General features: G+C 38.4%; 1 protein-coding gene across 2 annotated transcripts; it reads left to right on the plus strand.

The window, feature by feature from the left end:
• Nucleotides 1-849: 849 nt before the first annotated feature.
• Nucleotides 850-10,754, plus strand: lman2lb (lectin, mannose-binding 2-like b; the record flags this gene model as incomplete). Of its 2 annotated transcripts, XM_080738191.1 has the most annotated exons (9): nucleotides 850-1,054; nucleotides 1,503-1,621; nucleotides 3,367-3,484; nucleotides 4,857-4,939; nucleotides 5,144-5,164; nucleotides 5,873-6,034; nucleotides 6,835-6,949; nucleotides 7,612-7,728; nucleotides 8,242-10,754. In XM_080738191.1, the coding sequence occupies 9 exons, from the start codon at nucleotides 850-852 to the stop codon at nucleotides 8,382-8,384; spliced, it is 1,083 nt and encodes a 360-aa protein (XP_080594317.1). In that variant the 3' UTR covers nucleotides 8,385-10,754. The 2 variants fall into 2 exon arrangements, with proteins under 2 accessions (XP_080594317.1, XP_080594318.1); XM_080738192.1 differs by lacking the exon at nucleotides 5,144-5,164.
• Nucleotides 10,755-13,531: the final 2,777 nt, after the last annotated feature.

Consider the following 13,531-nt stretch of genomic DNA (forward strand, 5'->3'; position numbering starts at 1 on the left):
AGCATTAGCTCCCCTTAAATCCCCACACTAATGCGTGATAGGCCTAACTTGCCCATCAGATACAGAATTAATTATGTCAGGAGGAGCTTAATTTGGACTGGATGCTTTTTCTTTTTTTATGATTACTTTTACATTTTAAAAGTCTAATGTCTAATGAAATTCAACCCTAGAAGACCCACTGTCGCTTTTTGGACACATTTATATTTTATAAAAAAAAAGAGTTTAGATAATTTGTTTTCCTGTTCTGTAGAATGTCCTCTGAATAGGACTCCTACAACACTAGATTTTTTTTTTTTTTTTTTGCAAGTAGAAATTAATCCGAGCCTTACAGGGTTAATGGTCTTTTCTAAGACTAGGCCTATGTGTTATATTTCTGTAATTCTGAATATATATATATATATATATTTATATATATATATATATATATATATATATATATATATATATATAAGGCATGAAAAGATTTTGACATGGAATTTAAATACATGTGTTTTAAAGTAATTAATGCGCGTTTTAATGTATTTAGTTGGCCTAGGCCTACTACTTAACCAGACAAATGAATAATAGTGAATGTGCACCAAAATCATAAAAGTATGAAAATAAAATAATCACAGAATTTAGCTCAAATGTAGCAGTAGCTTGGATTTGTCTGACAACACTTCACCAAAAAGTCAGCAGTATATTCCCCCAGAATATGGATGATGATGATGCAAGTGGTTAACGCCATAACCACAGAAATCAGGTCGCTGATGATTCATATGGTAGATAGGCAAACCAATAGCAACGGGACACAATCACAAGTTCATAACACATGTGGGCGTGGGGACTCCTTAAAGTGGGAGGGCTAAAATGGCCGCCACCATGATCAAGTCTAAACCGTGTCGGCGAAGAAGTTTGCTTATTTCAGATTCAATGTTCAATTTTAGGAACATTCGTGAATTAACATGTTTGTTTGTAGTTGTTTGTTCCATGCTCAGCCAGTCCTCGGCGGACGACGGATTCGAAACCGAGGACTTCTTGAAGAGGGAGTATTCGCTGACAAAGCCATACCAAGGTAACCAACGCTAGCCAGTGAAGCTAGCGTCATAATGTCATTAAAGTTGACTTAACATTAAGCTGACAGCAGTGTGTTTAAGCGACAAGATCCATGCTTTTAGAACGGAGCCCTGTGTCCTCTTGTCTTGTTCAATGGTAACTTGGCAAATATGTAATATTGACAGTCACAGAGCAGGGTTTGGTTGACTTAAGGCAGAGATTGCACAATTACGGGCTTACCGTTAATACACTAGTAGTACGGTAACAGTAACATGATAATAATGAGGTCATCTTTACAACAAACAAAAATAGCTATATATATATATATATATATATATATATATATATATATATATATATATATATATATATATTTATATATATATATATATATATATATATATTGATTGCTTTAAGTGTAACGGCACTGTTATGTTTTAATGTGGCACTGTTATGTTTTATTGTAGGCCTGGGTTTCTCAAGTTCTTCTCATTGGGACTTGCTGGGCACTGCCATGATCACACCTGATCATGTGAGACTAACCCCAGACCTACAGAGTAGGCAAGGAGCAGTGTGGAGCCGCTTTGTAAGTTTAAAAACACAAACCTTTACAACCTAGATTAGAACATCAAGGCCTATTATTGACATCCAGAATTAGGTTTATTGTCTATTAAATAATACATTTGAATGTACATGGGACATGACTGGGTCATCATGGTTTAAATGTAGACATACGATCTAAAGATAGGCAAATATGTTTTCATTTATACACCCTGTGTAAATAACACATTTGACGTAGTAAAATCATGTATTTTGTACTTGGGTTGAGATTTTAGTATCCACCACCACCAATAAGCAAGCCAATAATAATATTGGCACATTGAAGTGGAACACACTGTTCTGTTGATAAAATACATAACATACACTCACATGGAATGCTGTTCCCCAAATCATCCGTTTAATTGCAGTCATCACAAAATCAAGCTGAATATCTGACATTAAAACTGACTTTAAAAAGTAATTGCGCAACCCTTCTCATACATGATCACCCAAGCTCTTACCAGAAAGACCAGCTGGTCCTCTAAGCTCATCCATGACATGTACAGTAGGATAGGCTGTAGGTGAGGTGGTTGGGAAAAAATGCTGTTTATCTTGAACAGTCTTGTTCTGAAGTGATTACTATGCCATGACTGTGACCACTGTGTCAGAACGGGTACACATTATTGTGTATCATTATTTTTTGCTTTAACAACTGAATAATAGCAGATATTCGGTGCCGCGCTGCGAGCTTGTAGATCTACTATTTTTGAAAAATCGTGAAAATTTGAATTCTGACCCGATTCTATGAGTGTCTTTTGAATCCTTCTAAGATTTTTTTGAAAAACCTGTCAGCAATCTGGCCAGCCATCGTCAAAGAAAAGGTCGTTTTCACTTAACTGGAGCTCAGTTAGTCTGTTCTTGAGAGACTACTATGTCTGTGGTTCTCAAACCTTTTCATGTGAAGGACCCCCAAAATTATATATATTTGGCCACAGACCCCCATCTTAAAATATTTAGTTCCAGGGACCACCCAGAAGCAAAATTAGTTACAAACGTTTGCTTTGAAAATACATATATTCAAAGATTTGCACACATTTTCATGACTTTTTCAAAAATGGCAGATCTACAAGCTCGCAGCGCGGCACTCGGTGCCACGCTGTGAGCTTGTATATCTGCTATTTTTCACTGGTTAAAGCATTCAATAATTCTAGGCCTAAATGGGATAAGAGATTAGCTTGACTAGTTGTGTTTAGTAAGGATAATAGCCTCAAATTACTCCTTTGTAATGATGTGCTTTTACTGTTACCGAGTTGTATTATTTATACATTTTGTCATGTACGTTTTAATTACGCAACAAAATACTATGTCTACTAATACTGTACTCTAGTATGTCTACTTCATTGACAGTAGGTAGATAAAGAAAAGAGAGTAGAGAGGAAGTTGATGACATGAGTCATTGATATCTGAGACACTTTAAAGCCGATAAATTATATGAATTCTGACAGTACTTATTGGTATCTATAGTCTAGCCTATAGTATAGTGATCATTAACAGGATCACCCTGTGCCTCCAGCTCTTTATTTAAACAGAACATTCAGGTCAGGATACACATTTTTATCCAATCGGAAATGAGACCTCACACAGGACACAGGATAGTGTGAATATGGAAGTGATGACTCAAAGAAATGAGCAGACAATATTGAAACTGTAACACAAACTGCAGCTGATAAATAGGTACTTTTCAGACACTGGAAACTAAATCTATCTTGTCTTCAATCACTGTGTCTCTAGCCTTGTTACATCAGGGACTGGGAGCTGCAGATGCACTTTAAAATCCATGGGCAAGGGAAGAAAAACCTTAACGGAGATGGCATGGCTTTTTGGTTCACCAAAGAGCGCATGAACGTAGGTAGGTCTTTATTGTCGATTTCTTCAATATTTTCAGTTTGTTGTGTCAGATGTTTCATCCGTTTAGTTGCGACCGTCAGGTCGCAGTTACTATCAAAACCTCCACCGGCTGTCAGTCAGTCTGTCTGTCCATCACACGTCACACTTTTGCCCTACTCATATATCCGCCACTGTTGCTCCTATCCATGCCAAACTCATTTCTCACATGGCCCTCTTCTAGCGCCACCATGATGCAGATTCTTGCAAAACACATTTTTGGACACTGCTCCTAAAGATTTTGCCCAAAGCGGTACACCGCATCTCTAAAGTCATGTCATCAACATGGATCTGTCCCATTTCCCATATTCCCTCCTGATTGGCTACCATTGCCTTCTAGAGTTTGTGTATGCAACCTTATTATGGAGTCTTACCGGTTTTAGAGTTGAATCTGGTTTAGCATTGTGTTCATCACCAAAAAAGGGACACAAACTGAAAGGTATGTTGGAAAATAGTGTTTCCTAAAGAGACAGGTTTGCACTAAAAAACTAAGGACGTATTTCCAGCAAGCCAAGCATTACAATGGAGAGCTGCATAATCACAGTGCATAGGCTTTTATCAAAGTATACAGACTCTCTTATATACCCTCTGTACAGGTGTGCGCCATGAGGGGTGATATCATTTACTGGTGGTAGCAGACAGGGGCGTCACACCAAATTCTGGGCCCTGGGTACAAGGATTCACTGTGGGCCCCCCATGAATGTTAACTATTGAAAAATAGCAGATATACAAGCTCACAGAGCTTGTAGATCTGCTATTTTTGAAAAATTGTGAACATTTGTCCATGTCAGTGATGCTCAAACCTTTTCATGTGAAGGACCCCCAAAATGATATGAATTTGGCCATGGACCCCATCTCAAAATATTTAGTTCCAGCAAAATTTGAGTTACAAATGTTCGCTTAAAAAATAAATATTCAAAGATTTGCACATATTTTCACGACTTTTCAAAAATAGCAGATCTCACCTTGGGCCTTAGTAACTCAGTCCCACTTTCCTACCCCTTCGCCCCTGGTAGCAGACATAATGTTGCCGATCTATAATGGCATATTAACTATATTTATATTTGTACAGATATGACCATACAAGATGCACATGCATTTTAAAATTTAAATATGACAAATATTGAGGATACTGCATAAGGTCTGTTCGATCATTCAGTAATCAAAATAATTCTCCTACACTTTGCACTATCATCGGTTTACCACTTTAGCTATAACTGTACTAAAACATCATACATATAATGTGAAGGTTTAAGACAGCCTTCAGTTGAAATAGCTTTGCATTCTACAGCAAGGCTATTCTGATATCAGTATATATAAGGTTTTGTCTTTTGCAGGTCCTGTGTTTGGCAACATGAACCAGTTTACTGGTCTTGGGATTTTTGTGGACACCTACCCAAACGAAGACAATAAACATGAGGTGAAACTCTTCACCCATTACACACACACACACACACACACACACACACACACACACACACACACACACACACACACACACACACACACACACACACCTCCCTCCCTAGGTAGCAAGTTGGGTCATCTTCATTTTGAGAAATAAGTATCATTGTGTCCTATTTGTTTTGTTTTTGTTTTCTTTGCAAACCTACTGGATATGCAGAAGAAGTACACTGGACCTAAGGTAGCATCAGTGCCATATTAACCCATTTTGAGGAATATTTATCTCTTCAACCAACACCGTAGAAGTAATTACATTGCCTGCTGTTTAGTATTAATTAATTAATTAATTAGTCAATTAATTAATTAATAACTCATTCACTGCCAAACCACTAACCACTGCCAGCTATGTTTTGTTTTTCCTTACCTTTCCAAGTAGTCACAGAATATTGTTCTATTTTTCGATCGATCCCGCACGCGGACCGTCAGTCTGTGCTTCAGTGGGAAAAAAGTTATTCCGAGCACCGGTTGTCTAGTTATGGCCGATTGAAAATCCACTGTTTGACAAACCAGGAATTGGCAAAAAATATGTTTCTGTGAAAAAATGTAACTGGAAGCGAATGGAGATATGGTTTTTCAACGTCTGGTTCCGCTGTGTTACTATTATTATTTTTTTACCCCAGATGGGGCTGGTCGCTAACTTGAGAAAAACCTGTGCTGTGGGCCAACCAAAGAAATCCATGAAAACAAGTTTTTGGCAGAGAATGAGATGAAAAATGAAAGATCCGAAAATAAATCCAATACTATGGCAATTTTAACATTCCTTCCTCCCCTTTTATTTTGTATATAATTCTCTGACTCTCCCTAACCGTCTCCTTTACACATCACAAATCCTTTTGTCTGCCTCTGTTTTCATTCTCACTCATTCATCCTGTCTCTCTGTCTCTCACAGAGGGTTTTTCCATATATATCTGTGATGCTGGGGAACGGAACGCTGCTATATGACCACAACCGGGACGGACGGACCACTGAGCTTGGCGGGTGCCCAGCTCTTGTGCGCAACGTCAACCACGACACCTTCCTCCTCCTCCGATACTACAGAAACCGTCTGACGGTGGGAATTCATATTTCAAGCTTGCCTGCGTGCCAGCCTGTTCGCTCCGTTCCGCAATTTGTTTTGTCTCTCACAGTCTGGAAAGCCTCCTATCTCCAAGGGGAGGTGGGACATAGAAGCGGGATTCACACATCCGTGGCTTCCGATTGGTCTTTGGTTATGTCTGTCAAACACACCAGCGTGCTGAGTGTGTTTATGATGACGTTGCTACGATAACCCTATTCTGATTCGTTGGAACAACATCCAATCAGCAACGACGCCTACGTCACAACTTGCTTCCTGAAATACGAGTCAACTGAATTATTTCCAGACTGATGTGGAGAGACAAAACAAATCTCTGAACGGAGCAAACAGGCTGGCACCCAGGCTCATTTCAAGCCTTTTAGTTGACTTTTAGCCTGTTGCAGACACATGACATTTTCTTTTCTGTTTTAATTGTGATTTGTCAATACTGAATAGCTCTCATGATGAGTTTCTGACACTCCCCCATTTCCGTGTACATGTAAGGCTGGGCAATATATAGATCGTATATCCATATCGTGATATGAGAGTAGATATCATCTGGGATTTTCAAAATATCTCGGTTTTAATCACTTGAGCCTTATTATATACTATAAAAAAATTACAAAAACTTGTGCTCTTTTTGGTTAAAACAAACCTTTTTATTGAATATAATTGTCACAATATTCATATTGAGGTTCTTGATCCAAAATGTTGTGACATTTGATTTTGTCCATATCGCCCAGCTGTAGTACTACCATGTAAATGTGTTTCATGCTGTTCTGTCCTCTGTCCTCCAGTTAATGATGGACATCGATGGCAAGCGGGAATGGAAGGATTGTGTTGACATCTCTGGCCTGCGCCTGCCTCCTGGTTACCATTTTGGTGCCTCCTCTGTCACAGGAGACCTGTCGGGTATAGAAGGAGTCTATTGTTTTTTTTGTAATTAGAGAACTTCCTAATCATGGTCACCTTTACAACTGACTTCTCTTGAATGAAGCCTGCTAAAACAAGACGTGGCCAGACAGCATATTGGGGTGGAGGGGCTCTACTGGTAAAATAATTCAGTGTTAAAGGACAACTTTAGTTTTTTACAACAAGGGTTCATATTTTAGATTGTAATTAAAGAATATAAAAGATGAGTGTTAAAATTATTTCATTTACTTATTTTTATTGTTTTAGAGATTCTTATTTCAGTGGTTGGGGGCATGCGTACAAGTGGCTAAATATGTCATTTTACACACGATAAGCCCATTCCCAAGAAACAACGCAACCTTTCATGGTTGGATGTGACTTATGGGGGCTAGAAGTGTTACTGTAAATAGCAATAAAGAAACTGCTTGCGTTTTGTGTCTAAAAAGACATTTAGCCACTTGTACGCATGCCCCACATTTTAGCACGGTAAACGTGATAAAACAATAGAACGAAGCAAATGAAAACATTTTAACACTCACCTTTTCTTTTCTCTGATTACAATCTAAAATATGAACCCTTGTTGTAAAAAAACAAAGTTGTCCTTTAAGTCAGCAGGGGTGATCACCATCATGTGACCTGAAGAATGATGTGTTTCCCCATAGATAACCATGACCTCATCTCCATGAAACTATACCAGCTGACAGCGGAGAGGACTCCAGAGGAGGAGGAAGAGGAGGATGTCGCCATCCCCATGGTTGAAAACATGGCTCCATTCCAAGGTACAAAGACACATTTTTGTGACTCAGCAGTGTTTTTTTATATTTCTAAACTGTCAAAAAGGTAATATCAAGTGTAAGGCAAGCGTCGGTGTGATTTGCACACCGACTCCTACTTTACGTGTTAGTACAAACTATTCATTTGGTGATGCCTCATTCATACAGGTTGATTATTTTATTCTCAGTTAAAAATCAACCTCATCTTGAATAATGATTACATCACACACAGTATCGCCTCATTATATTCGCCTTCTGTGTGGAACTGTGGATGTACTCATGACAGAACAGGCGTTTTAATTAATGCAAATTAATAGCACGAAATAAACGCCCCCAGTGTGTACAGAGTGTTAACTGTTATAAATGTTTTAAGTTATAATTATCATCTTCCCCCAGGATTTGTTCACTTTTTTTTCTTATTCTGTCAGCAAAAAAAAAAAGAAATGTTTACGAGGACTCTTCTAAACAGGCCTGTATTCCATCACAACATTTCTGACATTTTTTCTTTTTGCCTGGCAGTTGTGGTAGAGGAAGAACAGACGAATTCAGTGCAGGTCTTCATCACCTGCTTCTTCTCCATCGTTGGCCTGTGTGTGTTGGGAGCCATAGCCCTGATGATGTACAACCGCTGGAAGGAGAACAGCCGCAAGCGCTTCTATTGAGCGGAGATGGACTGAACAGTCTACACAACAACACAGGCGGAGTGAGAGTTCTCAGTGAGTTTCTTTTTTTTTTGTGTTCTTACGGACAGTTCAATAATACTAAGTCTACTGTAGCTTTAACCCAGACACATTTCATGGACAGTCAAGTGTGTGCAGGTAGTAATTTCAGCTAAATACCAACAGTTGTGTGCACATTTGTGAAACAAGCTGGTGTAGTGTTTTTGATTGGAATGAAGGCTTTCATACACTCGGCTCTCCATGGGCATCACTTCTTTTAACTGAACAAAGTTGAGCATCTCGGACAAAAGAACTGCATCTGTGGGGAAATAATGCATTTATCCACTAGGATTTGACCGTTTCTTTCCTTTTTAAAAAGTAAGGTAGAAAACGTTATGTATTTGTAGCTGCTGCTGGGCACTTTGACAATGATCTGTGGGTCCTCTGAGCCAACCATGGGCAGATCTCTGTTGCACTGATACAGTACAAAGCACCCATGAGATGATTTTTATTTTATTATTGAACTCTTTTCTTTAAAAGTACATTTTGGAGAATGATGTGCTCCATTTTGTACTTTTAAGGAGTATGTGTGCTTGAGTTGCTAATGCTATCCAAACTAAGTGCCTAGCTAGGACCAATAAAGACTACGCAAGTCTTACTTTATACATGTTCTGTCCTAGTCTTGAGGTTTGTGCTACACTTGCCTTTTGTATTTGACATCTCATTGCTCTCTCACACATTTTTATATTGAAGTTACTGTTATTGTGAATATTGAGAATAATTTTCTTGAATCCATTTTTAACTGTTGGTGTATGAAAAAATATTTTTGTACTACATCATCTCTAGAGCATGCCTGAACTCAAACTTATTTTTCTCTTCTTTTTGCCACTAAACTTTATTCAACCTGTGAATTTGATTAACATCGATGCACCACTTTGTCATTACATGACACATTAGCAGTCACATTTGCCAGTGATCAATTGTTTGTCGTATGAAAGCAGATACAGTACATGTTTTTTACTGTCCATCGACAATGTTATGAAGTCACATGTATTTTGAGTTTGTGTATGAACACTGTTTTGGGGTTAGGGTTAAACCGTTAAACCTGTGACATCATTTTCTTACCAAGAGGGATGCACAATATTGTCAAAGGAAAGAAATTCTGACACGTGGATACAGTTGTTCTCATAGAAGCAAAAGAACATAAACAAAAAAACAAATAACTCTACATTTTTAAATTGCAATATTGTCAATGTTGTGATTGACTTTTCTTTAGCAATTAAATTGTGCAGCCTTAGTTACCAAGACTTCTAATGTTGTACATGCTGGTGCCTTACTCGCACATCTAAGACCAGAAACTGTATTCAGTAAGGGGAAAGTGTCCTGAGCTGACAGTTTAATATTTCATGTGACTTGCATTGAGTGAAGGGGGTTCAGTGTATCACAGACGCAGACACAAGGCTGCCTTGTGGTACAACATGTCAATTGGACCTTTCCATTACAGCCGCTCTTAAACTATTGCTAGGCCATCTACCCTAGGTTCTTGTATTTCTTGAATGTGATCAAATTACATTGCCTGAAAGAGAACCATATTTATAATGATAACATCTAACCATAGACAAGTGAAGCAGTCTTTCAGATATCTCAGGCAATTCAGTGTCCAATCCGTCAAGATAAATTTGGATGCAACAACTCAAAATGGAAGTGTTCTGAACCTGCATGTGTATTTCCCTAATATGCAATACACCACACATTTGGAGATATACCAATGTCTCTGAACTTCATATTTCATCAGACATGACAAAATTGCTCAGCCATTTTTCTTATAGCCATTGAATATGGGTGTCGTGCTCCATTCCGAAATTTACTTCTTATTGTCGGAGTGGCGACACTTCCATAGGGGTTAAGTTTAGGGTAAGGTTAGAGATAGGGTTGATGTCAGAATGAAGACATGTCGGAGTGGCGGGGTGTAACCATTGAATATATATATAGATACATAATTATAAATAAGGAAATGATTTGTCATGTTAATTATAATAGCGATAATTTTATTGATATCTGATATAATAGATAAACTATCCTGTTTTTGGTAATAAACCTAACCCAAAGGGAGGACGAGGAACATGTTGCTGTCATTCTATTAGTTTACAACAGATCTGTAGTATTCTTCTAAAAGTGTATGTGGGTGGATACGTTGTGTTGTTATGACCTCTTGAAGAAACGATAGTTATACAGTAGAGTATTTAATTGATGCTATTTAGGCTGTGAAAATGTGAATACTTAAATCAAAGCTCTGAAATTTCTATTTTTAATCTTATTGCTGTAATTTGTTCTTGTTGTAAGTGGATAATATGCACTTTTTGTGCTATATTGTGTCGGATCATTTTCAATAAAAATGTCTATAGTGCAATTCTTGAATGTCCTCTCGTCTCTTTTTCCAGGCATTAGACAAAGAAATTGTTTTGCAAACAATGGAACTGATACTGTCAATATTCTCTTTTGACTGTGTAAGAGCCATAATATGGGGTTATGTCATGATGCTGTATATATCTTGTTGGCCTGATATTGCTTTAGCCAAATTATATGCAGCAGTGTGTTGTTAATTATGTGCAGTAGGCTACTGTAACTGTCTTGTGTGGATTGGTCTGTCGTTGATTGAATGTTTGTGATTGGTGCTCTTTTTGATTGTGTAGACAGAGATTTGTCGCATTTATAGATAGATTAGATTTATGTTCTGTTTGAGTTTCTCAGAACTGTGAAGTTGAAGTAGAGAGCACATTTTATGTCGTATATACGCATCAGATTATTGTGCTCACAGTTTTATGCCACTATAGACTGCTTTCAGAGTAGATAACAAATTATATTGTCACTAGCCCTTACCCGTTCAAAGATATGAGCTCCAAAATGATGTGCAGTGTGTGGGTTATGGGATGTGCACTGTGCACACAGTATATGAGGGATGGAAAGTAACTTTAACTGGTGCTTGCATGATGTACTGTAGGAGCATCAATGTAAGAAACCCGTTTCGTTTAATGGCTACAGAGATACTGTCCCCCTCCCCCAGCCCGCCCGCCCACCCGCCTGCACACACACCCGCCTGCCTGCACACACACACACACACACACACACACACACACACACACACACACACACACACACACACACACACACACACACACACACACACACACACACACACACACACACACACACACACACACCACACACACACACACACACAGAGCTGGTTAAACATTTTGCCTCATGCTAGATGCAGAATAGACGTGCCTCAAGCTAGATGCAGAATAGATAGTAGATACACCATAAAAATGCTAATATACAGCATACGATTTGTGAAAGTGACAAACGGGCTTCACAGTTATGTCAGGTGTGTTCATATGCTAATGGTGATGCGATTTCAGATCAATTGCTCCAGCCACTGAGGAGAAACGCTGTGACAGACAGACAGACACTCACTCAGACACTCACTCAGACAGACAGACATTCGGAAAATTATATGTTTGATGGAGCTTATCTCTTAAACTGGCTCCATGGAATTTGGATACATTTACAGGGATTCTTCTGTTGTGCATTGTGGATGCTCTTTAGACCAGAAACCTGGAAGACCACCGCTAACATCATCAAGCTGCAGTCATTCCTGGAAATCTATCTGCCACACAATCAACAACACCAACCTGTTGGAATGAACTGAACACTAAACAATAGAAGTACAGCTGAAAGGGAGAAGAAGGATATTGATTTGTCAAACCCTAAAGACAGTGTGAATGTGCGGCGTGGCCCGCCAAAAGGGCCAATTGGAAATGAGAGGAAAATCAAAGAGTAAGATTTTTACATGGACGCAGATAGATCTACAAGCTCACAACGCATTGCAGCACAATTGTGAGCTTGTACATTGGCAATTTTCTCTAATTTTGGTTATTTTAAAAGCCATTTTGCAATGGCTGGGCCAGAGGCTATGGCTATTTGGTGGTCCATCATTGGGACCCACTGACTTATGTAACTGACTGGGGTCAACATACAGTAGTCTCTCTGGGGTCTATAAGTGGTCCCCTCTTTTTTCCCCTCTACAGTAGTGTTTCTGAACCTTTTTTGTGCCAGTACCCCCTATTCAATATCCAGGTCCCTTTCTGCCCCCACACCTAATTAAAATGTAACCTTTATTATTATTGCATATTTTATATTAGCTATATTAAACTGCCGTCCCCCAAGAGCGCCTTTAAAAAATATGACTTCTCTGTACGCCCCCTGGAGGGCTGCACCACTCCCACCACCACTACTTAAAATCTCTTTGCCAAAAATAGCAGATCTACAAGCATTCTAGATGTCTAGGCTTGTAGAGTCTATTTAGACCCAGAATAGGGATGCTATGGTTTCATGCGAAGTAAGGTGGAATCTTGTGGATGCCCCTCCCATCTCTTTATTGTCAGTTGTGTAAATAAACAAATAGAAATGTCTCTACAGACAGTATTTTGAGGCGGATCCTGTTGTTGCCACTGTCCCTTATACTGCCTTTTCCTTCTTGTACAGTAGCTAACTTGGAGTATTCATAGTATATAAACAGCTACTAGCCACCAAAGGCCTATAACTTATCACCTGGGAGTTAATATTACTGCAGGCTTGTTGATAAGGTAAGTCTTATACTGAGATAGTTATCAATGATGTCAAATAAATCCGAATTCTCGTATTAAGCTATACAAAATTGTTTTTATTGGTTTTATTTAACTTTCAGTACGTTGTGGTATGGGTAATAAGTTGGGTCATTGTTTTTTCATAATATAAGAAATAAGTTGCTCATGACTTAAACTATATGAATCTTTGGGATGAATAGTATAAGGACAATATGATTAGGCTACAAACATTTAAATACGGTTAAGTAGAAGATAAGGGGAAAAACGTACTATACTAAAATTTTAAAAATTACTATAAGCACTGTCTCGTAAGGTCTGTTTTGCATCTATTCAGCTATTCTGCTACCATGAAACCCAAAGATAAAGTTTCATATTACCTTTCATTTGAGTACACGCTGAGCTTTATTTTCTTGCGAAAATGCAGATTCTCGGAAAATGTATAGTATGTCATTATCTTTTAGAAGATTTTAATTGTGAAGAATGGTCTTCTATTCCATGTCT

The sequence above is a fragment of the Nannobrachium achirus genome (genome assembly GCF_963921795.1).
Source record: "Nannobrachium achirus genome assembly, chromosome: 12".
Lineage (NCBI taxonomy): Eukaryota > Metazoa > Chordata > Actinopteri > Myctophiformes > Myctophidae > Nannobrachium > Nannobrachium achirus.